Source organism: Danio rerio, chromosome 9 (genome assembly GCF_049306965.1).
Source record: "Danio rerio strain Tuebingen ecotype United States chromosome 9, GRCz12tu, whole genome shotgun sequence".
In the NCBI taxonomy this organism is placed as follows: Eukaryota; Metazoa; Chordata; class Actinopteri; order Cypriniformes; family Danionidae; genus Danio; species Danio rerio.
This window is the reverse complement of record NC_133184.1, coordinates 22,329,333-22,356,664: the sequence shown is the minus strand read 5'-3', so window position 1 is coordinate 22,356,664 and position 27,332 is coordinate 22,329,333. Positions and strand designations below refer to the sequence as shown.

The 27,332-nt window shown below is 35.8% G+C and overlaps 1 protein-coding gene and 1 long non-coding RNA gene across 3 annotated transcripts in view; one reads left to right on the top strand and one right to left on the bottom strand.

The window, feature by feature from the left end:
• The window catches only part of LOC141376109 (uncharacterized), a 607,180-nt gene that overhangs the window by 397,839 nt on the left and 182,009 nt on the right, over positions 1-27,332 (top strand). The gene's annotated exons all lie outside the window — the stretch shown is intronic.
• Positions 1-27,332, bottom strand: part of man1a2 (mannosidase, alpha, class 1A, member 2) — a 214,567-nt gene that overhangs the window by 23,799 nt on the left and 163,436 nt on the right. For both annotated transcript variants that reach the window (NM_001256622.1, XM_005167537.5), the window contains exons 7-9: positions 10,294-10,388; positions 9,465-9,588; positions 7,531-7,624 (exon numbers count right to left, since the gene is read on the bottom strand). In NM_001256622.1, coding sequence (NP_001243551.1) covers positions 7,531-7,624; positions 9,465-9,588; positions 10,294-10,388 — 313 coding nt within the window. The remainder of the gene's footprint in view (positions 1-7,530; positions 7,625-9,464; positions 9,589-10,293; positions 10,389-27,332) is intronic.

Genomic DNA, 27,332 nt, shown 5'->3' with positions numbered 1-27,332 from the left:
AGTGAACTGCTATTTCTTAGCCACATATTTTAAATAATGTGTCAAAAATAATGTCTGTGAATCTAGAATTTAAATATTTTAGAAATGTTAAAATATTTAGCAGTAAAATATAGCAGTATGGAAAATGTGCATTTATTTTATTGCAAAACAAAAAGTGACTGACTTAAAAATGACGGCAAACCGAGCAAAACATCACTTCATTTTTGTAACCCACATGGTCTTGTACCCATGTCAACAGACGTTTTCTGTTAGCCTCATATTTTGATGTGACGTCAGGTTGCCGTCTCTTTGCTGTACTGGTTTTTACCAGGTTATGGAGAAAAAAATAACGTCCTCACAACATCCAATCAGATATAAGAAAACGAAAAGCGATATGGTGTTCATCACAGAGAAGGTAGCATTCAAAGACTTAAAAGAGCAAATAGTTTCTCGATTCTAAGACTGTATTTGCACGCATCTGACAAATAGTAGCAGGCAAATTAAAATTTAGTGACCCGATTGGGCCAGTAACGATTCTGTCTACTGTCCCGAGCATCTCTCACACTGGCCCCGGGCCATTGGGCAGTCCTTATTGTTGAACCCTGATAGAGTATGTAATATATTAACATCAATAAATTAATCAAATAAAAAGCAAATGGGAAATAACAGAAAAAATGAATAAAAATAGACAATTGCTAAAAGTTAAAATAATTACTAGAATAAAAAGTGTAGATTTAAATAAAGCAAATTGGTTGATTAGCCATTTCTAACGGTGCACAAATATTTTGCAGCCAGTATATTTTGTTCTCTATACAGTACAGTTTATCCTAATCGTTTATTAAATGACTATTTATTTAATGTTTCTCCTGCGCTAAGGTAATACAAAAACGCATACAAATAACGGCAACTTTAGAAAGTGAAAGTAAAACCCGAATTCCGGACATTTTAAGAGATTCAGAAACTATGGTTGGCGCATTTTGGCGCAAAAGACATGTCTCTAAGCGTCTGTGTGAGTGTTGAGAAGGTTTTTTACTGGTTGATCAATCACAAATGTTTAGCCTTCTTGTGCGAATACCAAAAAAAAGTGTAAAAGAGTGACAATAATAGTATTATTCATGGGTCACCACCAAATATACCTGGGCGGCCTGCCTATGTGTGGGAAGCACTGTACTTCCATATTCAAAAACATATAAAAAAAACATAAATATATACACACACACAATATACACAATATACACACACACACACACACACACACACTGTAAGTCAGAATTATCAGCCCCCATTATATATATATATATATATATATATATATATATATATATATATATATATATATATATATTTTTTTTTTTTTTTTTTTTTTAATTTCCCAAATGGTGTTTAACAGAGAGAAATTTTCACAGTATGTCTGATAATATTTTTCTTCTGGAGAAAGTTTTATTTGTTTTATTATTTAATAAAATAAATTAATAAAAGCAGTTTTTATTTAAAAATAAAAAAAAACATTTTTTTTCCAATAGTGTACAGAACAAACCATCGTTATAGAATAACTTGCCTAATTATCTTAACCTGCCTAGTTCACCTAATTAACCTAGTTAAACCTTTAAATGTCATTAAGCTGTATAGAAGTGTCTTGAAAAATATCAAGTAAAATATTATTTACTGTTGTCATGGCAAAGATAAAATAAATCAGTTATTAGAAATAGGTTTTTAGAACTATTATGCTTAGAAATGTGCTGAAACAATCTTCCCTCCATAAAACAAAAAGTGGGAAAAAAATAAACAGGGGCACTAATAATTCAGGGGGGCTAATAATTCTGACTTCAACGGAATACTCAAACACACACACACACACACACACACACACACACACACACACACACACACACACACACACACACACACACACACACACACACACACACACACACACACACACACACACACACACACACACATATATATATATATATATATATATAATTTATTTATTTGCTCGTTTAAACTACCTTTTAAAAATGAACAGAAACAATGCAATTCTTGAGATTTCATTTATACAACTTATTTTTTTTATGTTTAATGCACATAAATTTGTTAAGTGTTAAGTTAACTTAATCTGTTTTGGGACAACATAAATGAATTGTGTGGAACCTTGCATATTTTACCGTGTATATAGTACGCAAAACAGTATGCGAGCAGAGTAATATGTCCAAATTTATTCAAAAAAGTATGTGAGAAGTACCCGGATGACCTACTGTACTACTTCCAGCAAAATACTCAAGTACGCATCTGATGGAATACATAACACTACCCTTTGATGCACTGTGAGACAATTCATGAACGGAAGTAAAGCGACACAACTCATGCAAATAGGTCAATTGATTATGACAAAAAAGGGGATGTAGTATGTACGAGTTCTATTCACACTACTCACACTTGTGCACTAAAGAACATACTCTTCTAATGGCAGAGTAGTACATTTAAATTCAAATGCTGTACTAGGGTTGGGTTCAATCTTTCACTTTCACACTTGCACTTAGTCATTTTAGTGAAAACCTCAGACGCTGTTAGTTGGTTCCTGTTGGCTGTGCATCTTTTTTACCAACCAAGTTTGTGGACGCCATTATAACAACACAGATCACTCTGACTATTCATGCCAGAGTCCTGTGGAAAAAGTGACAGGTGGTAATTTGTGTGTAACTTATCTTTACTTATTTACGATTTGGTTATGGGTAAAACAAAGACCATGCACGTCAGGTTGTTGAAAAGGTATGCTACAGATAAAGAATTAGTTATGAATTAATTTATTATGCATAAATAAATAATTTAACGATGCCATCGCCCATCGTGATGTTTCACATTAGACATTGTATGGTGCCAAATTGGTCGACTTGCCCCAAACCTATGCTGTACCTACTAAGTAGTAGGCGATTTCAAACACAAACAATTAATAACTAATTTAACATTAGTGAATTGATCTATTTTGATTCTTGTCTTTGCAAACATTGCTGATAAGACAATCTGGACAGAGCTAAAAAAGTAGAAGTTATAGAAAGATAAATCTCTGTCAGCATGTGTGGATCTTGACAGTGTGAAAATCTTGACAGGTTGAAAACAACAGAGAGGAAAAACAAGCTGCTCAAAGACGGCAAAAGAAAAGGAGAGAAAAAGGTGCTGAGAAAGTGACACAGCAGGGTGAATTCATGAGAGCAGCACAGAAAGGAAGTTGGTAGAAATCATGAAAAACTTAATAAAGAACAAACAGTATCAGTGATTAAGATGATGAATAATACATAGATGTAGCAGTGAGACATGACGGGGGGAGGGGAGGAGTGAAAGAGGAGATTGACTGAAGCAGAGACGTTTCAGACTCATAAACTCCCCAAAATTCCCAGTCAGACTGCAATAAACTGTCTGGGCCTTTATTTCGCAGACTATTCTGGCACTGCTGTCAGTCATCCAATGCTTGGATTTTCACTTCTGCCAATCAAATACAACTCCCTAATGGCTTCCCGCTGAAAAGTAAATGCACTCAAAGTCTCTGAATAAAAAAAAAAACAACAGGGTGGATGTGAGTAACAATCAAAGATTCAGGCAGGAAATCTCTACAGAGAGGCTTGGCCGTCAGCGAGCGGACAGGTTATGGATAGAGAATGAAGGACTGAGGAGGAGATGTGGATCTAAAACCTAAAGGCCCCTGGAGGTGAAGCAGTAGAAACGGACAGAAAGAAAGTGAAAGAAAGTTAAAGGTAAAGTAGGGCACTTTGAAAAAGCTTCATATCCTAAACCTTTTTCATATTTCTTGATTCCACTTTTTGTTTTAATTCTTGATTTAAAACAGTAATTTCCCCCAAGAAGTAGAGGCAGAGTGGAGAGCGGAGAGCATAAAACTCCTGTTAGAATAAACTGTTAGAAATAAACTGTACACCGCAGCTTCACAAAGCTTATTGCTTTTATATAACAGTTATTTCATACACATTGCAGTTTCACAAAATAAAACTAAGCAAATAAAGTGGTTTGTTTGGCTTACCACCACTCAGTACCACTCCAGTACTGACTGGAATGGTTGCTAAGCAACAGTCACAGGTGTATATTTGTAGAGTAATTTACAACAGCTTGGGAAAATGCAGCTCAACCAAACAGAGTCAAGGACTGGAACCCAAATCAGTTTTATCATTTCAATTTTGATTGTCATATTTAATTAATTTTACAACTCAATTTTTTAAAATTACAAATTCAGGAGTTCTATAAATCATGCTATAAATTATGCTTGTGTTTCCTTGCTTTGAACAGACCATAATCAATGATATTACTTATTTGACAGTTACCACATGCTGCATTAAACACATGGGTCATATATTGTATTTTAAGGCATACACTGTAGGTTTTGTCCTTAAATAGCTCCTGTGTGTAGGATCATTTTCATATGCATCTCATTCAAAGCTTCTGTGGCTAATTCTAAATACATGAGCTGGCTTTGTTGACGTATGTGTCTTATTGAGGATGTTGTTTTTAGATTTAGATCATAACTGTAAAAGATATGGACGGAGTATCCGTGACGTCACCTATAGGTTTCTGAAAAGTGCAAATGAATCTACAAGTGGGTGTGGCCAACCGTCACCATTTTGTTCCCGCATCATTGCTCCAACCGGGGACACCAAGATATTGAATTACCGAACCGTGAGATGAGTGTAGGTTCACCCCTCTAATAATTGATGAATAAATGAATCGAGAATATTAATTTTTGGCAGAAATCTCCCTTAAGGGTCGACAGGACAGATCTAGTTCAGGAGGGAGAATAACGCTCTTCTGTAATGGCCTGTCACTCATGCCGAGTTTTCATTTAGAAAATAGATCTCTACTGCACCTTAATTACATTCCATCCCTTTGGACACACACACCCACTCTCGCACTTTACTGGAATTTAGCCTGTTTGTGTGTGCGCGTGTGTGAGAGCGAGAGAGAGAAAGAGAGAACGCGTTTGCTAGCTGTGGGTTGATCAGGTTTAGCCTTTAGACGCAGGGCACTAATTAAACCCTCATCTCTCTCAGTAATTAAGAGTTAGTTAAAACACAGTGGAGTGTTTTCACTACACATAATTAGTAATTACATATAAAGAAAGAAACTTCCTCACATCCCGTCTTTATTAAATCTGTTGATCAGAGAGATGAGAATAAGCTGCCGTTTCTGTCGTCATTCATATTTATAGAATAATAAAGCCTGGCAGAGGGATTATGGAAATCATCAGTGTCTATAAACACGCTTCACAGAGTGATATTTTAGATCTGCTGTTTGATTTGAATCTCTCATGATTATTGCCCTAATCAGAAATCCTGAGCAGGGCTCTGTGATAAGGATTGGCCTGCTGGGCTTTAACAAGTGTTTCAAATGCCTTCTCACGTCTGACATTGTTAATGATATACTGTAGCATTGCATTTTCTTTAAACGCTAAGATGCATTACAGTAATTAAAGCTACAGTAAAGGCATATATAATGTTATGAATGATTTCTCTTTTAAATCAAAACGGCTCTTGTGAACTTTTTATGAAGAAATCCCATAAAAAAAATAATGTTTTGACAAAAACAGTAAAGGGCATAATACATTTTTAACTAGAAAAGTAATGTTCGTAGACAAACTTTATGGTGGCTTGAGAAAGCCCAGTCTGAAAGTTTAAAGTAGTTTTAAAATTTAAACAATAGAAGTTTGAAACCGTTATAACTACATAAGTTAGCATGTTTCTGGTATGGATTGGCATGTTTCTTGCTAGGCTGTTGATAGGGGATTCTAAAGCCTGGTTTATACTTCTGCGTCAGGTGACCGGCGTAACCCACGGCGCAGGTAACGCACGTAGCTGTGCATTTATACTTCTGCGCGCTGTCTCTGTTGGTCTGCATTAACACTTCCGAAACGCTAGTTGGCAGTGAGGTGTAAATGTTCCTCTGTGTCGAGTTTCTTCGCTGCTGTTTTGCTTTTCCTGAACACTTCCTGGATGTACAAGGGGCTCAAACTCGCTCATTTTGAGGCAGGAACCGGCGGACGTGCATAACTTTAACTATGAGGTAAACACAAAACAAAACTTTCCATCTGGAGAAGTATAAATCAGCCTTAAGGTGTTGCTAAGGTGTTATAGGTCATTGCTAAGGTGCTCCAAGGTGGTTGCTAGGGTGTTCTGAGATGTTGCTAAGGCGTTGCTTGGTGGTTGCTAGAGTGTTCTAGGTGGTTACTAAGGTGTTGCTAGGGTGTTCTGAGTGGTTGCTAGGCAGTTGCAAAGGAGGTGCTAGGTGGCTGCTAAAGTGTCACTTGGCATTTGCTAATGGTGTTATGGGTAGTTGCCAGCCAGTTGCTAACATAAATTAGCAAGGTTCTAGTATGAATTAGCATGTCACTAACATGTTTCTAGTATAAAAAAACATGTGTTAGCATGAATTTATCATGAATTAGCATTTTTCTAGCATGATTAATATGCTTCTAGTATGGATTGGTATGTTGTTAGTATGTCCAATGTAAAGTCAATGGCAGTTTTTTTTACAATGGAAGTCTAAAGGATAGTTGCTAGGGTGCTGTAAGTGGTTGTTAAGGTGTGGCTAGTAAGTTGAAAGGGGATCAGTGATTGGCAAATTGGTAGTCTGAGTTAAATGAGCCAAAACTTAAGTCTGTATGACAGTCTGGCGCAAAGTTATGAGGTCACAAGGTTTGGTCCAATGTTAAGTCAATGGGACTTTTCCAAATTTTCCAGGACAGTTTTTGGGAAACCGTAAGTCAAATCAGTTAGAAAATATATAGCAACTTAAGTCAGTATAGCATGGAGGTTTGGAGTTAGTTTGGTAGTTGTAGTATGAACGGTCTAGGAGGAGATGTGTTCTTAAAATAGTCTAAGAAGAAGAAGATGATTATGTAGTATAACAGTATGTTAGCTTTCTCAAGCCACCATAATAACTTTAAATAGACTATTACTGTATATTTAAACTGCAATAATAATACAGTCGTTCCTGTATTTTTGATCGAATAAATGTAAGACAAAAGTCATAGCTGTTTAACCTCCAAAACAGACCTGAAACAACATTTAACAAATACAATCATTAGTACCATTCACAAATGATTATTTTGCATTACAAAAGCACATTGGCTGACTAAATTCTAAATTAAAAACAGTACTTGTAAACTAGAAGAAATCATATTTCTAGGAATGACAAAAAGTAAGTAATCGAACAGTGAATAAAATAAATCCATCATTTTGCAATGAGTTAAAATTGTGGCTTTCAGAAAGTAAAAATTATCAGAGGAAGAAAAAAGAAATAACTTCTCCAAACAAAACAACAAACAACAAAATATATAATCTATTAACTATTCAGTGCATTCTACCATCTAGTTAAAATGCAAGACTTCACCCAACAGGATTTTGTTTTTCTTTATCACAGCATCAAGTTCACTTTGTGGGTGTTTGGAAGCCTCTTCATTTGGTACAGTGTGGGAATTCATAAAAAGACCTTTCCAGTGTGGAAAGAGTTTGTAATCCGGCACAGAGGATGTTAGTGGGAGGTACTCACGCTGGCCCCAGCGCCCTGTGCGCGGGTTCAGATAGTTCGGGTAAAGCCCATTGGGTCTGTCCATTTTAGCCAGCAGCTTCCGTATGTGCATCACCTAAACCAGAACACAAATAGAGTTCGCAACATAAATAGCCAATCTTAAAGTATGAAACTGTACTCTATTTGCATGGTATGGTATGCTTATAGAGTACAGAGTGTGTATCCACCATGAGCAAGTCTGATATTCTAACTGTGTGTACATCATGAACTCTAAATTGCTTCTGCACCCTTTTACTTAAACACAAGGTGTCTGAATTGGGTTGCTCCTTTAATAAAAAAAAATGCTCTAAAGTTGACAGAAGATACACAGACTCCCCTGTTAATGACTGTATGTGTGAGTAGATTTAAATAAAACCAAATAAACAAACAAATATAGTTTAAAGTCCCCAAGAAATCAAAATATTCACATTGCTAGTTTTGTGGTGAATAATTCATCTGTGTATGTCTAAAGAAAATAGTTTGCCCTTCTAATCTTTCATTGAAATCTGAAAATGCACTTCCAGTTTGTTTTCATTTAACAAGAAAGTCATCAGATGATGTGATTTTGAGGTAATGGACGTGGCTAACATTCTTAACAACACTGCTCCACTGTTTTGATAACAAACCTGATCTTGTTGAATGAAATGCCTACTATAGTACATTCCTTCAGTCTGTGGTAGAAAAAACAAGCCTTGCCCACAATTTGCTCATTTAAAATTCTGCGTCTGGAACTGCGTCACAATACCAAAAAAAATACGATCACAGCTTCCAATTCTTTGGGTCTTTAAACAAGGGGTGTTGATCTATACCTAGAGAGAATAATCTTTAATTTATGTTTTTTCATACCGGAAGCTACAGTAGAGGGCGATCTAGCCCAGAAAATTGACAAGTCTGACAATCTGGAGTGATAAAACTTCCAAAAAATTCATTAAATGGATCCAACAAAAGTGCTCAAAGATAGTAGCATCATCAGGGTGCGGCAAAGGGTATGCGACTGTGCAAATTCTATGACGTACCGCATGCACTCGACACAGAAATGTTAATAAGAACATGATCTTGAACTTGTAAAAACTGTATCATCATGAATTATAATTTTTTTTTTGCAGATCCAAGTTCGCAGATCATTCGTCAGTAAACAAAATTGTAGCAAAAAATAAATAAATAAAATCGTAGAAATCACCCTTCTATAACATCTGTAAATGCACACTTATGAAGCATAACAGTTTCTTTTGTATTCAACATAATAAAAAAAGAAATTTGACAAATAGTCACTTTTTCTTTTTCAATATCACTGTAGATATGGTTATTTTTGAATTATTTTGACTCTCCAAAAATCATGACAACCTTGACAGTCTTAGTTTAAATGAATTTGAAGACTATTGTTTTGCTCATAGAGCCAGACAGAATCCGCTGACATTTTTGTTGCTATTTCTATTTTTTGTTTAAAAAATCTGCAAAGATATGTTGAATGATTTTAGGAGTATGGTAACTAAAAACCTTTTATAGTAAATAAAAAATAAAACAATTTTAACTTTTATTTCAAGTTTATAATACAAATCCAATTGCATCCTCTCATTTGGTAAACAAAGTCTCTCATATAATAATATATCTACTAAAAGACTTTACAAACTGTATAGTACGTAAATCATATGAACAATTTAAAATTACTGTTATCTTATCACAATAATATTCATAAAATTCTTTTAAAACTGATTAAATACACTTTTATACACATTTACATTAAGTAAATACAAAGACTCAATGATGGACAAAAATCTGGAATCTGCGGATTTCTGTACGTGCAGAATATGTGTGGGCCTACCTTTTAAAGAGGATAAAATGCCTCTTGCACATAGCGTATACTTTGAAAGGCTCTGTACATTAAATGTTCTTTAGGCTGGAACATGCAGGCATACCTTCTGATAGTAGGCAGGGTTTCCTGTCAGATATGTCAGATGCACAAACTCCATGTGGAGCGTCCCAAACTCGGCCAGAATGCTGCTTCCACCTGACGCCCATCCCCAGTTACGCCCCACTCCGCTAATAGAGACAGAAGGAAACAACAACGGCATTTACATAGAGCATGCAGCCTGTAGCGAACATTCCCCATTATACATTCACAGCATGTAGAGAAGAAAGAATTATGGCGCAATCTTTAAGTCAAACGGCCTCATTCCTCCTCCAAACGGATTCACTGCCACCCATCACTCCTCCGTCAAGCCCAATATCCTGTGCTCTATTTGTACCTCTCATTTCCATTCAGAATGTATCCACAGCAATTGCTTAGTGTGTGTGTAGACTGTGAAAGGCTGCTCTACATGAATAGGGATTAATAAAACACAGCGTCGTTCTTTCCCTTAGGATTAAAGACACCCAAAACGCGGTGGTCTCGACAGTTCCTCAGCAATTCCTTCTAAACACCCAATTAATTTACAAAAAGCCGTGTCAGGCTGGATTTGACCCTCCTCCCTCCTCCAACACACACAAAAAAAGGCATAATGTACATTCACAATGCGGCTCCGCAGATTAATTGTGCAATTTTCATTTCATTCTAATGAAATTATGTGGAAAGTCGCGTTAAACAGGAGGAAAGCCACGGGGACTGTTGCAGTCGCACAAGGTCTGACAGCCTCTCATTATATAGCAGGACAATGAGTTGAGGACAGACGGCATGGAGGAATGACGAGGACCCGAAGAGCAAGAAATGGAGAGGAAGGAGAAATGGAAGCTGTGTATTGAACATACCTCTTTAAATTGACCATGGCCCAAGGGATGCCCGTCGGGGTGTTGAAGGCAGGAAGCAGTTTTTCCGCCAGCTGGACAGCCTTTAGCTTAAAAACCTAAGAGACAGAGACAGACAGAGAAGAGAAATAAATTATGAACCATGAGAGAGACAAAGCACACAGGTGGACAGAACGAATCAAGTCAGCTCTAGGGAGGAAAAAAAAACCTCTGTAGGTGAATCACACACACAACAATGTGTCAGGGTCTTCTTTTGATTTGAGGGTGATATAAACAATTCTATTCATGCAACTAAGATAAAACATTACTTTTATGACATACAAATTGTTTTTATTGTATGCTCAGAAAAGTCCATTAATTATCATTTAATCTAATTGCACATTTATGTTTATAGTCATAAATGTAAATTAATTCAGTAGGCAAAATAGTACATGTTACTCACAAGCTGTGATTCACAGTTTAATTTATCTAATAATTTAAATTTAATGTATGTATTTAAATAACACGCACTACTGTTAAACAATTACTAGCAAGCAAGATTTACAAAATAAGGACAAATCTTTCAGCAATCAGCCTGTTGATGTTTCTAAACATGACAGTAATTAAAAATTGTTTGCTGCTCCTGGGACTTGGAAGGAGGCGATAAGACTTTTGTCAGGTAGTGTAGGTAAAAACTATCCATCTGTCTACTTAAAAGTACTTCAATTTCAGACATATGGATTCAAGACCAGGAAAGTACTCAAAAATAAAACGCATGTCCTTGAAAGTGCTTGAATTAAATTTTATTTGTTCATGGTTTCATTTTTTATAATTGTACTTTATTGTCAAATACAGAACAAAAAAAGAGAGAAATTCTTAATTGTAAATATTATATACAATAGATAAATATATATACAATAACTGATAAATACTGCACATTTGATTAATATTTCAGAAACTGCATTTAAATATCACCAGTATTGAATTCAACGAAAATGATTAAAGTTTTTTGAAAATTACTTTTTAAAAGTCAATTCTTGACAATTACTCTTGACTTTTTTCGTAAATATTAAGTGTAAGTGAATTGTTCAGTATAGTAAGGGCTTTCGTGACGCTACATATGCTGGGATAACAATTACAAAGGTGCTTGATTTAAAATTAATGCTGCATTAAAAAGTCCTTGAATCTGGTATTCATGAAAGGGTGGGAAACTTGCGTCCATCTAAACACAATGTAGGCTGATTTCAACAGTCGAAGACTTTGAGAACAACACATACACTTAATACACAAATACACTTCTCTTGAGCATGTACACATAGACATCACCTACATATAACTGCAGGTTAACCAGGATTATATATAATAACTGTTGAAAGCTATTAGTTATTAGTTAAAGTTATTATTCACTCAAAGTTATGGCAAATAACAACCTTAATTTCCAATATTGATTGCAATGCAATTATCTGCAACTTTTGTAAAGCTGCTTTGAAACACGCAATACAAATAAACTTGAATTGAATTAAATGACTTGGTTGTGTTTAAATGTTTTTTTAGTATGCATGTTTTGAGAAAATTCAGCTTGAAATAGAATTAAATTATATTTTAAAAAAACTGTTATTTAAAATATTTTAGTTTACTATTATTACTGTGCTGACTGTATTTTTAATCAATTAAACCCACTTAATTAAACTCGCTAAATGCAGGTGTAAACAAGGTCTAAATTGCTTGCGCTCGTTCACACAATAGTTCTCGTGCGTCACAGTTATTTCCCCCTTGTAAGTGATACAGAGCATGACAATACAACTGGGAAGCATCTTGTGGAAATCTGTACACAAGTGGTCACAAGAGATTAAGATGCTTTTGAACGCATGTTAAAACAAAGTGGAAACAGCCTAGAAACAGCCAAAAAAAATAAATAAAAATACTTAAAACAATATTGTTTCCTTTCCTTTTTGAAGTACAATAAGTCCTGGAAGACATCTTGATAGGTTTTGTGAGCCCATGTAGCCTGACTAATGTTATTTTTAAATAGGAACTAAAATGATAAAATCCATCCACAAAGTCAAGAGAGAGGAAACTGCCTCACAGAGAAAAAAAGAACACACATCTGAGACTGAATAAATACCCATTGAACAACACACCTGAATGTGTTTACTCACTGACTGTCAGTGGAGAAATGATGCACTGGGGTTTGTTTGCCCTCGTCATAAAGTTCAACATCTGAGCTGAGACAACCTTTGCTGAAAACTGCAGTTTAACAAAAACAACGATAAAAACCTACTGCTGCTGGAGATGGACACATTCAGAGCAAAGACAGGCACGTCCTTCACAGTTTCACTGGAGAATGTGTTTTGATGTGGTGCAGTAGAAAAGTTGCTGGTTTTAACATCGACTAGGTGGACATAGTCAAACATAGTCAAACAGGTACAGAAACTGAATAATGAAATGTAAAACAGCACTGTGTAGTCTTCATTGTAATAATTCAGTAAAAATATTCTTCACTAAAATTACAAATGTACCTTTTTTATGCCAGAATGCTTTAATCTCTCTTAAATTGCCTTTAAAACGCACGCAAATGATAAAAAATTCACTCTGTTATGGTTATTCTTTGACTGATTTCATGACAAATCTTATGTATTCTCAACTGTTGTGCTGATCAACTATAATCCCAACTCAACATAGCATATACTGCAATGTGACTATTGCTGACACACACATTGCGATATCAATGCAGAAACAATACATCGTGCAGTCCTAGAATTGAGATTGAAGCCTAGCATAGATAAATAAGTGATACTAAAACTGCCAGTAGGTAGCAGCAAGTGCCTGTCTTAATACATGACTCAAGAAATCATTTATTCAAATGATTTGTTAAACTAAACTAAGCTAAATAAATGGATCACTAAACATCAACTGGTTAAAATACAGATTGATTCAGCAATGAAAAACAGCAGTGTTGCTCTGAAAGTGTCAAATGTTCTGCTCCAGTTTTGTTTGAACTGATTTATTGTACATTGGCAAAATGGGGGAAAAAAGAACTGAGCTCAAATTAGCCTTAAACTGATTCGTTCAGGAACAAAACAGCACAGATGTAGCTCTAAGCCACACAAATGTTTGGCTCTGACTTGGGTCTGAAATTATTTTCAGAAAAAGAAAAAATAGATATTGCACCTAAAATGCACTCTTGAATAATATATTAGGCAAGGCAAGGCAAGTTTATTTATACTGTATAGCACATATCATACACAGTGGCAATTCAAAGTGCTTTGCACAAAAACGAATAAAAGCGACTAATGAAAAAGAAAAGAAAAACATAAAAGTTTGATCTGTCAGACGTAGTACAGTGCTCATTCAGATGGAGAGATTAGAGTTACTAATTACCAATATCAAATATCTGTCGAATCATTAACAGGGTTCAACGCTAAGAACATTTTCTACTAGCCCGACTGGACCAGCAGTTCAGATTTTTACTGGCCCTTCCAAAATTTTCACTGGCCCCACCAAAATAAATAAATAAATTAAAAATAAATAAATAATAGCTATTTTTTAGCCACATATTTTAAATAATGCGTCAAAAATAATGTCTTTGAATCTAGAATTTAAATATTTTTTAAATGTTAAAATATTTAGATGTAAAATACAGCAGTATGGAAAATGAGCAGGTATTTTATTGTTAAACAAAAAGTGGCTGACTTAAAAGTGATGGAAAACCATGCAAAACATCATTTCATTTTTTTGTTGTGTTGTACCCATGTAAATATCTTTTTCCACAACGTTGGAAACAGACGTTTTCTTTTAGCCTCATAATTTGATGTTGCCGTCTCTTCACTGTTCTGGTTTTTACCAGGTTGTGGAAAAAAATAACGTGCTCACAACAACCAATCAGATAAAAGGAACCAAAAAGCAATATGGGGTTTACGACTTTACAGAAAACGTAGCATTCTGAGACTTAAAAGCACAAATTGTTTCTCGGTTCTAAGACTGTATTTGCACACAACTGACAGTAGCAGGCAAATTAAAATTTGATGACAAGGCAGCACTGGCCTGATCGGGCCAGTAACGATTCTCTCTACTGTCCCGAACATCTCTCATGCTGGCCCCGGGCCATCGGGCAGTCCTTAATGTTGAGCCCTGATTAATAATGGAGTCATTCATAATGTAGATTTCATGCACAACATACTTTCTCAAGCGCTTTTGTTTGATTTGCAAAGTTGTGCCATTCTCACATACTCCATCTTATCTCAACACCAAATGAAGACACTATTATGATATTTTCACAGACAATAAATATCACACACTCCTATTCCAACCTTGTAAGTAAAGATTAACTGTGAGGACTTGAAGCATTTCATCCAAAAAATAAAGTATTTCTGCAATTTTTTATTTACATGAGCACGACTAAATGATGACAGAATCATTTTTCTTTATTTTGAACACTGCTTCATGTGGCTTCTCTGCACAAAAATAATTATCAGATGCTTTGGATAAATATTTTTCTGCTCACAAAAACAAATATGCTTCTGAACACTTATTATTCTGTCCTCTTCTTTACAAACCCACCAGCAAAAACACAAAATGACTGACTTCACTCTACTGACAGTGCAGATTATTACAAGTACTAGATGTCAAATGTGCAGCAATCAATATTTTATTTCTCACGCAGCGGTGCAGTGTTATCATCATTTCATTGACTACAACCCTGGGATCCTACCAGGTGCTTCTGAGCAAAAGTGTCTAGAAAATACTCGGTGTTGATGACTCACAGCCAGACTCCTCAGAGCAGAGTAAGATCTGTTGCTTCGCTCATGTCAGAGCGCGAGCAGTGCGGTTGATCATGTTTTTAGGTCAGTAGATATAATGAAGACGTAGCAGAGGGGGGAGGAAAAAAAGCCTCTGGTTCTCAGACAAACCATACAGCTGCCCAAGTCACTCCCGAGGGTTTTATTTCCAGTCTTATGGATGTTAACGTGGAGTCTATTAAAATGTGCAGCAATTCACTAGAATAGTGTGAGGAGTGTACCCTGCCTTTGAGATATTTCTGACTTCTCACAGACAGACAGACAGACAGACAGACACACACACGTTTCCACTTTAAGCCAAATATCAAATTCCCTGACTTTTACTGACTAAAAGCAGATTTAATGGAGAAAAAAAAAACAGGCCACTGTTGTGCTTTTAAATTATTGATTAAAAACATAAATAATATTAAAATATACTATAAGGACATGATAATGCAGTATTTTTAGATTGAATATCATTTTGCATGACTTTAAGCTACTATGAGAAAAATAACAGATAATTTTCCTCAGATTTTGAACAAAAGCTGGGGTATTTACTGTTTGTGGGGCTGTGCAGTGCTCCATCTCCCATGTTTGATAGCTCGATAGGAATTTTACAAATGTTACATTTAGCTTTCCTGCCATCTACAGTACCTTGTAAACATCCAGTCTAGGGCAGTATGATACTGGAAAAATCTTACATTGCGATATTTTTTTATTCTGCGATATACAGTTAAAGTCAGAATTATTAACTCCCTGAATTATTAGCCCCCTCTTTATTTTTCCCCAATTTCTGTTTAAGGGAGAGCAGACTTTTTCAACACATTTCTAAACATAATACTATTAAATAAACAATAACAGACAGTAAATAATAATTTACTTGATATTTTTCAAGACACTTCTATACAGCTTAAAGTGACATTTGAAGTCTTTATTAGGTTAATTAGGTTAACTAGGCAGGTTTGGGTAATTAGGCAAGTTATTGTATAATGATGGTTTGTTCTGTAGACTATCAACAAAAATATAGCTTAAAGGGGCTAATAATTTTGACCATAAAATGGTTTAAAAAAAACTGCTTTGATTCTAGCTGAAATAAAACAACGTTTGAGAAATATTTTAAAAAGACAGAAGAAAATCAAAAATCAAAGGGGTAACTGTATATTGCGATATAAATAAAATTTCACTAGATAAGATAAATAACTATTTGGAAAGAATTTATAATATCAGATAAATTAAGATGAATTTGTAGGGGAGTGCATAAAATATAATACACATTATACAAGCATAGATTCAATATGAAAAATTCAATAAAGAAAAATTTACAAATTAAATAAACAGCGCTTTATTGTTTTTAGAGTTGTCATTCTGTATTCAGGTTTAAAGTAATTGAATAACAAAATTAAAAATAATACTGCAAGCCTTTGTTTTATGAACAATTCAATAAAATTAATCATTATAAATTTGTCAGTTACAATCGGTACAGTCTCAGGTCCTTTACAAAACACTTGCCAAATGATAAATTCAGACTAAACATTGCACATTCTCACGATGTAACTATTGCGAATGATCACATTGTGATGTCCATGCTGAAGTTATATCTCTGAACTTTAATATTAAATCTATATAAAATGCTGCGCTCAAGCGGGTTTGGTGCTCAAGTCTGCATCGATGCATATAAAGAACACAACACAACTTTCACGAGTCCTCTGATCTTGCTGTCTTGAGTTTTGGAACTGAACTTTGGCAGTTGAAAATACTGTTATTCGAGAACTTAAGAACGCAAGATCGCATATTGAGAAACAGCCATTGTAAATCCATGACCTGTGGAAACCCTCATATTACACAAGCACATACAAGATGGCAGAAACGCAACAATGAGAGGCCTAGAAATGGTTTTGTTTGGCATGTTTTCACTGAACCATGAGAAACAATTATAGTAACAAATTAAAAAGTAAAGCATTATAAGCTATGAACCAAACCAAAGAGCCAAGCACTAATATGGACAAAAAACATTTAATTTTCATACATGATGTTTTCTTGTCACTTTTACGGTTAATTTTTTACTGGTCACATTATCCACCTTTTCTGAATGAAAGTGATACTTTCTAAAATGTGTAAAGTTACAATGACATCATTTGACGAACAGAAAAGTAGGTGTTAGTTTTATAAAAAATGTCTCAAGTTGGCCTCAAATTTGGGTTGTTGGTGTCCAGTTCACATTTTCCATGCTTGGTTTTAGTAGACTATTGGAGTGCAATTAGTCACACTATGCGTGCTATTCACACTAGGTGCAAACCAACACTTAGAAGATGAAGAAAGTGAAGAACAAGAACAGGAGAGAGAGAGAGAGAGAGAGAGGGAGAGAGAGGGAGAGAGAGAAATGCAGAAGACAGAGAGAGGAGCTAATTTGGGCTGAATGAGCACTTCCCTCGGGATTACTAGTTGGAGCGCCTGTGTTTGTGAGAGAGTGTGTGTTTGTGTAATTCCCAGAATGCAGATTCCGGCGCTGAAGCCTAATCTGGTTGATGCGGATCATAAGAGCCAGAGATGATCCTGTTATTACACATATGAGGATATGAGCGTGGACATTCCCCATGATACAGCTTCTGCTCTCCGTACACAAACACACTGTGGACCCCTTGGCCTGAGATGTTCCTTAATGCATTTATATGGTTCCAATAGACATTTATAGAGAACACGCTAAAAATGGAGGAATGTATTTGAGTTCCACTGGGGTTCAGGGGTTAATTTCTGCCCTCAGGGTTTCTGTTTATTTGTGCATCCGCCGGCTTTTATAACAAACCTTCTGCCTGGTGTTTATTCTATCCAGAACTGCCAATCAAAGCTGACACAAACACAGGGCAAACTGATGCAAGCGCAGCCAATCAGCATCCGGGACGCTGTCTAATGAAGAAATTAGGCTATCGTCAGAGAGGATGTTTATGCGCATTTAGTCAAAGGCTCCTCATCTCCTCAAAGCAAATAAGGACAGTCGGTATGTTTCTGCATTTCCATTTCAAAAACATTTTCTGCCTTTATTTGAAAATGATTCTTTCTGGTTTATAAATAATCTGTAAGGCTTCCGAGGAGAAAATGTAAGAAATACAAAGCTTAGAGACTCTAAATAAATAATAAAAAAAAGAAATACACAAGGTGGCAGAAAGAGAGTTACGATAATTAAAGAAGCTTTTTCTTTTCTCTGGATTACATCACATACAGCATGATGGAGCTTTCTGAAGATATCCTAAGACTCATTAACTTGACTGTGTTTAGGAAAAAAGCTACATTTATTTTGTTCTTTAACGAACCAGTGACAGGCATATTTCACCCCTAAAAACATATTTAAATAATCCTAGTTTTGTTTATAGGTCAAAGATGAAAAGTTAAAAATTAAAACACATTATGAATCTTTATTTTAAGCAAAGAATAACGACTATAATAAATAAAAACAGCCACTGAAACCTCATTCACTGTCACAAAAGCCTGTGTATCAACAAAAATCTTGTCAGCCATATTTGGAACAAAAATCATATTCTGACATTTTTAAAAGTCTACCTACATAAAAGGTCATAGGACAGCCTCAAAATACTAATTAATTGTCATTCTGATCATACTGATAATTGGTATTTTATTACAAGACTAAATGTGTTATTAACAGATGGGGACCAACACGGTGGAAAGACAACAAGATACTAAGGCCAACGAGACATTACTGATGAGGCAATGACACCCCAGACCTGGGAATTTCTCCCAGGTATATGAAATTTGAGCAACAGTTTTTTCTGACTGTAATTAAAATTTTTTGTCACATTTATTGTTTGCTGCAGGACTCTTTGTCTGGCCTCATTTTTATGGCACAATGTTTGGTGGCAATAAGTATGAGGTGGATGAAATGTGTGACAGTTGAAGCCAGTCAAAAATAGAAAAGTGTGAAATCTAATTCATTTGTTTTTACTGCAGCATTTTGTATTGTGTAGTTAAAAAATACATATTTTGTATTTATTTGTTATTGTTATTTAATAATATTTGTAAAAATAAAGTTAGCAAGGAATGAGACAACAAATAACCAAATGTTTAAGTTATATTTAACCCAGCAACTTGGTTAACCCAACCCACTGGTTGGGTCAAATAAACCAGCGGTTCACAACAGGAGGGTCCCGGCCCACAAGGGGGCCTCAGCGAGCTCTGTGGGGAGTCGAGTCATATTTTTACAAATTTTTAGCAGTGGACATATCAGGAGAACAATCATGTTGCCTTAGTTCAAATTATCCCCCGGCTGACCTAAAAAAAAAAAAAATTGACAAATTTGTAATTCGTCCTCAACAAAAAAGACTGAGCCTCACTGATTCGCCTTCAGCAGCTAATAGTAATGACCCAAGCATACTGGACCCAGGTGAGGAAGCTCCAAACATTTTGGGTCGCAGCGCTAGCAATACTGGAAACATGAAATGCAGGAAATATCAAGATAGTTACCTGAACTATGGATTTTATTCCATTTTCTCGAAGCAAAGAGCCCTGACTCAGCCACAGTGCATTATCAGCACCAAAGATGCAGATATTGCGAACAGATGCATGACGCCATCCAAATTAATAAAACATTCGAAAACGACTAATAATTTTTTTTTTCATATTGCAAACTTACAGGAGCGATAATATCATTGAATGTTGAGGAAGGCCTTACAATATTTTGCGGGTGGAAAGAGGGTCTCAGGAAAAAATAAGTTGGGAACCACTGAAATGTCCCAACGTTCTGGTACAAATGAGTAAACCCAGCAATTGGGTCAAAAGAAAAAAAAAAAAAACACAGCATGTTTGGTCCTATAGCTACCCAGCACCTGGGTTAGGCTTGGGTTATTTTCCAGCCCAGCATTTTATAGTGAGTAGGATTTACCTAGCCATTTTGTTTATTTTAAGTAATACAATGCTGCATATATACTTAATATTTTAGGTATTTTTAAAAAAACAGTTCTATAGTTGTTTCCATCCTTCAAACCACTAGGATGTACCCATTATGTATTTAAATTATTTTAAATAATAAAATGCAGTATAATTACTTATTATTTTATGTATTTTAATATGCATGTACATAAAACACAGATTGGCCTTAATAATGATGGACAATTTGTGCCCATATTTAGACCCCCCCCCAACCCCCCATAAAATATTTAAACAATTCAAAATATCAGAGCTTGCACCAAAAAATATGCTTTGTGTGTATATGAAAGCCCTTCAGACCCATTGCATAGTAAGCATATAATGCATTTTACCCATTTAACTTTTGAAATGAATAGTATGTTTTACTTGCATTAAAACACTGAAAAAAATAAGCACAAGTCCCCAAATCTTCATTAAATTAATTAATTAAAAATATTTCTGTTTCTTTGCAATTGTTATTATTTTTAATGGTGAATCCAATTAGATTCTTATTATCAAAAAAGTTTTTGTTTTTAATGATTTCCTAATCAGCATAAAAGCAGTCATTTCCATTATGCATAATATTAAACAACTTCTTACACATTACCGTTAATGAGAACATTACAGTAATGAGATATTAGGGAAATGCACTATTATGAAAAACTCAATTCATAACCTCATAGCACAGAATCTATTTGTCCTCTTTCTTTCGATTTAGAGATTAAATAACACCTGGACATTTCTTTTTTGTGAAAAAGACTGACCAATTATTTTGCTTCAGTTCTCAGCTGGCCCAGCATACGGTGTGTCTCATTTTACACTGATGAGTGGCAAACAAAACCGCAGCTGGGATGTCAAAACAAACACTAGCACCGGTGGTCTAGCTGTACAATGCCAACAAACCTTTATATAACTACTTGTTAGGTGCTCAATAATGTTAACTTAACAGCTCATAAAACTACAGGTTACACTTTCCATGAAGCCCATGCTCGAAATTATACATACCTCCATTTATGGTTATTTAAAATCAAGCATAACAATATGATGCATCTATAAAAACACACAAAAATATTATCTATTATGAAAGTAATAGCTACATTTATAATTTTACTAATTATGTGTTTAAATGGTCATGATTGTAGGAAATCTGCAGGAAAAGCAGACATGTAAAAAAAAAAAAAATCCCAGTCTAGAAAGGACGTTATTTGTATTCCAAGAGGACATTTGATGGTTGACGGTCTGACCAAAGTCTGCAGCACATCAAACACGCAGATGAATGGTTGACAAACATTTTCTCATCCGTCAAATCCCTCCTTAAATCTCTGTCCTTATCTTGGCTCCGCGGGGCCCGAGGCTGCGGTTCTGTTCTGTCTTTGATGAGATCAGTGTTTGACAACAGAAGAGTGTGCTGCTCCCTAATGTGACACCGCATATTCTCCAGCGCTGTGAAGGATATACAACCACAGGACAGTGCACATCAACACAGAGACTGATGGGAGAAAACTAACGGACGCATAATGCCTGGAGCAAACAGCATTTCCTCACACCATCACGCCTGTAATTTATGTGCAAATCAAGAGAAAGAACAAATATTTGCCTGTTGTTTGCTTACAGCCTATGATCCCATTTGGCTTGAAGTAACGCTAAGAAATAAAACCTCTGTCAGCTCGGTGTTTGAGATATCTACTGATTCATACAGTAATTGGGCTGTCTAAAATGTTGTAATTGAAACATCTTATAAAGGACTGCCAAAAATGTCTCAGCATCTGTAAGAGAGAAAGCTTTAAATATACATCTCAGGATTTGTCTTTTAAAAAGAAGAAAAGTGCTGTGCAGACCCATTGGAAAATTGCTTGTTAGTTGTGAGACCTGAAAGCAAGTCATCCAAAATTGCTGGCTTGCCAGAGAGGTACCAGAAAAATGTTTTGAGGGTCATAACCGCTGAAAAGCCCATAAAAATAAACATTCCAAGAAGCATTTAGAAAGGAGTTATTCAGAACTGTTATTGAGCCCATCGTTTTTATGACCAGTGTTTCTATTTGCTTGTCTTCATATAAAGTATCAAATGGCCTTAAAAAACTTATTATTTTTTTAAATAAAAGAAATACAAATTCAAGACCAATTTGCCTAAAAATAATTGATAAAACTTATAATTAAACAGTGAATCTGTATTTTTTAGTTTAAAAAAAAACAGCAAGAAATGTACTGTATATTATGTAATATATCCCCAGTTTCACAAATGAGGCTTGAGGTCCTAGACTAAATGTTTTATGACCATCTTAAAGTGATAGTTTACCTAAAAATGAAAATTTCTTAATTTGCTCAAGTTGGAGTGGTTGCATACCTTTAAGAATTTCTTTTATCTGATTAACACAGAGGAGGATTTTTTTGAACAATGTTTGAAACCTGTAACCACAGAGCTCCACAGTAGGAAAAACAAATACAGAGGAAGCCAAAGGATACAGGTTTCCAGCCTTTTTTCAAAAATACTTATTGTTATTTAACAAGAAACAAGCTGGGCAAACTTGGTCCTGGAGGGTCGGTGTTCTGCACAGTTTTGCTCCAACACTAATCAAACACACCTGAACATGCTAAGCAATGTCTTCAAGTCATTAGAAAGCTATAGGCAGGTGTGTTTGATTAGGGTTGGAGGTACACTTTGCTGAGTTTTACCACCCATGGCGTAAGTAATTAGTAGAGATGCACCGAATATTCGGCCGAAAGATTTTTATCACTAAAACAACATGGCCGAAACAGTATGTTTTGATGATAAAAAACAAAAACTATGGCCTGCACGTGTGGTCACAGCTTGGTGTGTCTATTTGATCTGTTCTGATTCTCTGCATGTCATCGCTCGATCCATGATATAACGATCATTAATTGAATCCAGAAATAAAGCAGCACACACACAAAATGATCCAGACCATGATGGATGTGGAAAACCCCGGGAGTCTTTCACATGTACGTGCAAACAGAGCTGAAGCAATGTGCGCGCAGTGGTAGAGTCAACACCTCTACCTCAAAAGCAGCGCGCAGGCGTTTGCTTTTCACACCGGCAGCACAAACCTAACAGGTGGCTGTTGCACAGGACAATCTATCACTCTCTATATATGGTTTCTAAAACACAAAAACTTATTAAAAAGCCTGATTTAATCAAGTCCTGGATTAATCCAAGCTTTATCTGTAAAAGCAGGCCATAGAGTACATAGTACTATACAGTACAGTAATGTAGTATTATTTTCTACCTCAACTGCCAAATTATACATACGGTACATTTTAACAGTATAAAAACAACTTCCAATCTTAGTGAAGGGCTAAACGCCATCAAAGTGCATAACTGCCTTATGCCAACTACTGGACTTTAAGCCTGAATCATGGGTCAGACTGTAACGGGAAAATTCGACAGGCCATTGGTGTTTTGCAATCTTTATGTGTGAACTAATCAACAACTCAGTCTCAAAGAGAGACCTCAGAGTCTCACTGACGTGTTGCCCGCTAATCTCAAACAAAAACACAATATCTAGCATGCTAAATATCTAGAGCAGTCAGCCAACAATGTTACATGGAGCCAGGTATAGTGATGAGATACAGATTAAAGAGAGCAAGTGATGGAGTGACAGTTCATGTGCTCAACAAAAATGTCTGTGATAATGATCACTGCTTCACGATCAAACTGGAGCATTTCATGGCCACATCCATCAGAGACATAATCAACTACGGCTGCTGATAATTAGCTAGCTGTGTGTCTGTGATGTGGGTCATGTTCACGCAAGCAACCAATTCTGTTCTGCTATCTCTGGCAGCAGAAATGTCATGATGGCGGCATGACAATGCCCTCTAGTGTTGCCCATGACCCCGTTCTATACCAATGGCCTTTATTTTAGGTCATAACAAGTGTACTAGAAAATAAGAAATATAAGAAAAATACTGGCAAATTTCGGAAAGAAAGAAAATGGAAATGGCCTGCTTTCCATCATCAGTCATCTCCTAGACAATGAACACAGGCTGCTGAGTGGACTGCTCTATTAAACTCTCTTCATTCAGAGGTAAAAGGTACGAGACTGAACATTTGGCAGTAAATTGGAGCAAAATAACAAACAGCAAAGTAAAGCTGTTCAATGTATTACAAGTCCCATTAATACTCATTATCATCGTTTCTGGCTCATCGGTTGTGCATAATATTCAGGGTTATCTTTAAAGAACTGCACTGGTTCGATTACACACATTGCCTATTGTCGTTTCAGTTTTTTGAGTGCCCATGTTTTCTTTGAGGCTGATCATCATACTGGAGTGCTTTACATCAAGTCTGAGCGATATAATCGGTATTTATTGACCAAACACTATTGTCAATATAATTATAAAAAAAATTTAAAAAAAGGTTTGTAGTTTTGGTATGAAGGCTGTAGTTTTATTAAAATGTGGCTGCTCAGCGCGTATCTTGAAAGCAATGCCAATAAGCTTGGTGTGCAAGTTTGTCATTTCCAATGGAGGCGCGCGACTTGCATGAAGTACATATTAGCGATGCACACATGTTGTGCAAGCGGCACACACGTTATGCGTGCGTTTTTCCCAAGTATCATAGTTGAATACATCTGAAATTTTCAAAATGCCATGAGCACACCGCGATTCATAAAAGTAAAACAAACCAATCTCCTTCATACTTTGTATGGAATATACATATTTCAGTAATAACGGCAGACTAATTACCTCAGACAAACACAGCACATCCTAACACTGCCGTGCTTTTTACTTTTCATCATAAACTTGTATCGAAACCGCAGTAATGGTTTGTTCATTTGTCATCCTTTGAGAAAAGTTGACAGGGGAGAGGGCACAGCGAGCGTGAGCACAAAGCGCATTGAAATTGGTGAAGGAAACCGAAACCACGCACTCACGCTTGAACACTTCAGGTCAGAATAACAACACATGAAAATGAGTGTGGTGGCTAGCAGCAGTGAGGAGATTGTAATTAAATATAAGGATGTGACCGGAGTAGCTTTTTGGTTTCTTCTCTAGTGCATCTCAGCCCCTAGCTCCCCATCGGAAAGATTTTTTTAGCATAGGGGTAATATAGCCATTATCACAATCACAATTTGTAATGTTGCAGTATGAATTTGAATAATGATGGTAGGTTCCCTTGCATGAAAGCTCAGATTTGATTATAATTATTTATTTTGTTTACAGAGTTTGAGGTTTACTGTATCATTATTATTGGCACCTCAAAGTTAGCTTCGATTGTTCAGTATTTACACTTTACCATTGCACACATTTTGTAACATTTAAAAAAATCAAGTTTAAGAGTCTCTTTATTGTATAATAGCCATTCACTAAAATGTGATTTAGTTAAAGAATAGTTTATATACCAAAAATCTTGTCAGGCATTTTTAGCAGGGCAATTAGATGACACATTCAAAGACTATTTAAGGAACACAGTGCAGTACCAAAATACAAATTAACTGCCATTTTAAATCCTTATACTTTGCCACTATCCTTCAAAAACAAGGTTTTATCCATTAGTTTGTAAAATGTAGATAAGTACAGCTCATGTCTCTTTAATTATATTTCTTTCATTTGAGTGAAACAAAAAAAAGATTTTGCGCCATATTTCCCACATTTTCATCAAGCCTGAGTTAAACATTTACTAAAAACATCTTTTGAATGGCTATCAATGAAGATGCAGATGTGGGCTTTAGTGTATCGTACACACACAGCATACCAAGCCAACCATCCAAACCCTGGCCACTTGTTACTTTGGATCTATATTCATCTCCTCACTTCCATTGTGTATCAACACTTACGAAAGATGCAAGGATGATGGGGAGTTGAAGAACAAGGGAGGAGAGATGAAAGAAAAGGATAAAAGAAAAACCAAGAGGACCAAAAGACTCTGGAAGAGAGGACAGAGGGACAACAGAATAAACATCATCCATCACTGCACAGGGGCTCTGCTGGAGCGGCTGACAGGCTGGGGGGGAGAGAGAGGGAGAGAGAGAGAGAGAGAGAGATGGAGCAAAAGGGTGAGATGGAGGATGTGGTCTGGCACAGAAGAGATAACCTCCAGAGTGGATATAAGCACAGAGTCTTCGCTCTTCTTTAGATCGGACTCCTCTCTCTAGCAACACACATGCCTCGCTTTCATTCCCTCCACCCCAAGCGGCTCGCTTCATCGTGCCTCATCAAAAGTATTAAAGAGGAATGGCTTTCTATGTATGACACTTTGCCTTCAGTTAAAGTCCTCTAGCATCTGCTCCACTGCATATGGGGGACACATTCATAGAGACTCCCTGCCTGCACCAAGTAAAATACCTCAAGAAAGTTATTCATTAGTTCTCCTATACATCTCAGTAGCATCTGCCGGGCTGCTGCATGATCCCCTGGAAGAAAGCAATTTCAAATGTGTCATCTCTGCTCATGGGCACCCAGTGATTTCGAAATGGCATTTGAATGGTTGTCAATAGGGAAAGGTGCATCATAAAAATCTATGTTACAGGAGAGCATGGATACCTCACTGTAACAGTGAAACTTCTTTATGAATTTTACATTCATGAACTAAATAAAAAACAAATTTTTAAATAGTTTGGTTTTACCAAATCCTATAATCACTCAAGTTTCACCCAATCTAAACACTTCTACACTTAAAAAAAAAGGCTGGGTTCAACACAATTCTTTTCATTTGTCCCAACACAAATTGATCAAGTTAACTAACTTAATTGTTTTCACAAATTTAAGAAGATTAAAAATAAGTTGAAGAATTGTGTTGATTAAACTTATTTTATATCAGTAGTTTGAATATGCAGCAGAAAAAAATGTTTAGAGAGTAGAGTGTTTATTTCATTGACAAAAAAAAGTCATAATTTTGTGGCGACTAAGTTTACCTATAAAAATTAGACAAAAACTAAATTAAAAAGTGACGATGACTACACCTAAAATAAAAATATACTGACATTTTCATTTGTGTTTCATTTTAGCTGCAGCTACAGTTTAGCTAACGTTATCCCTGATCTAACTCGCGCTAGGTTCACCCACACGGTCTTCTACCGCGATCGTCATGCCAACAGCTATTTACAGTGTACATCTACCACAAAACAAAAACTGCATCATTCAGGACATCATTCTGTGATGTGATTATTTTTTTTACGTCCATAAGGATGTAATGATACTGTAGTGCTACAATCAGCTTATTAGGGAGTCAAATTCTAACAAAACTGCCTTGAAGTAAAGTGCAATTGTATTTTTTAAGTACATTTTCACTTCAGAATTCCTCTATGTGTGAGTTAACAGAGCCATGGGACTAAGAGCACATTTTACAAGACAACACATTACCATTTGCCAGTCACATGTCTTTAATCTACTTATTTAATCAGTTCTATA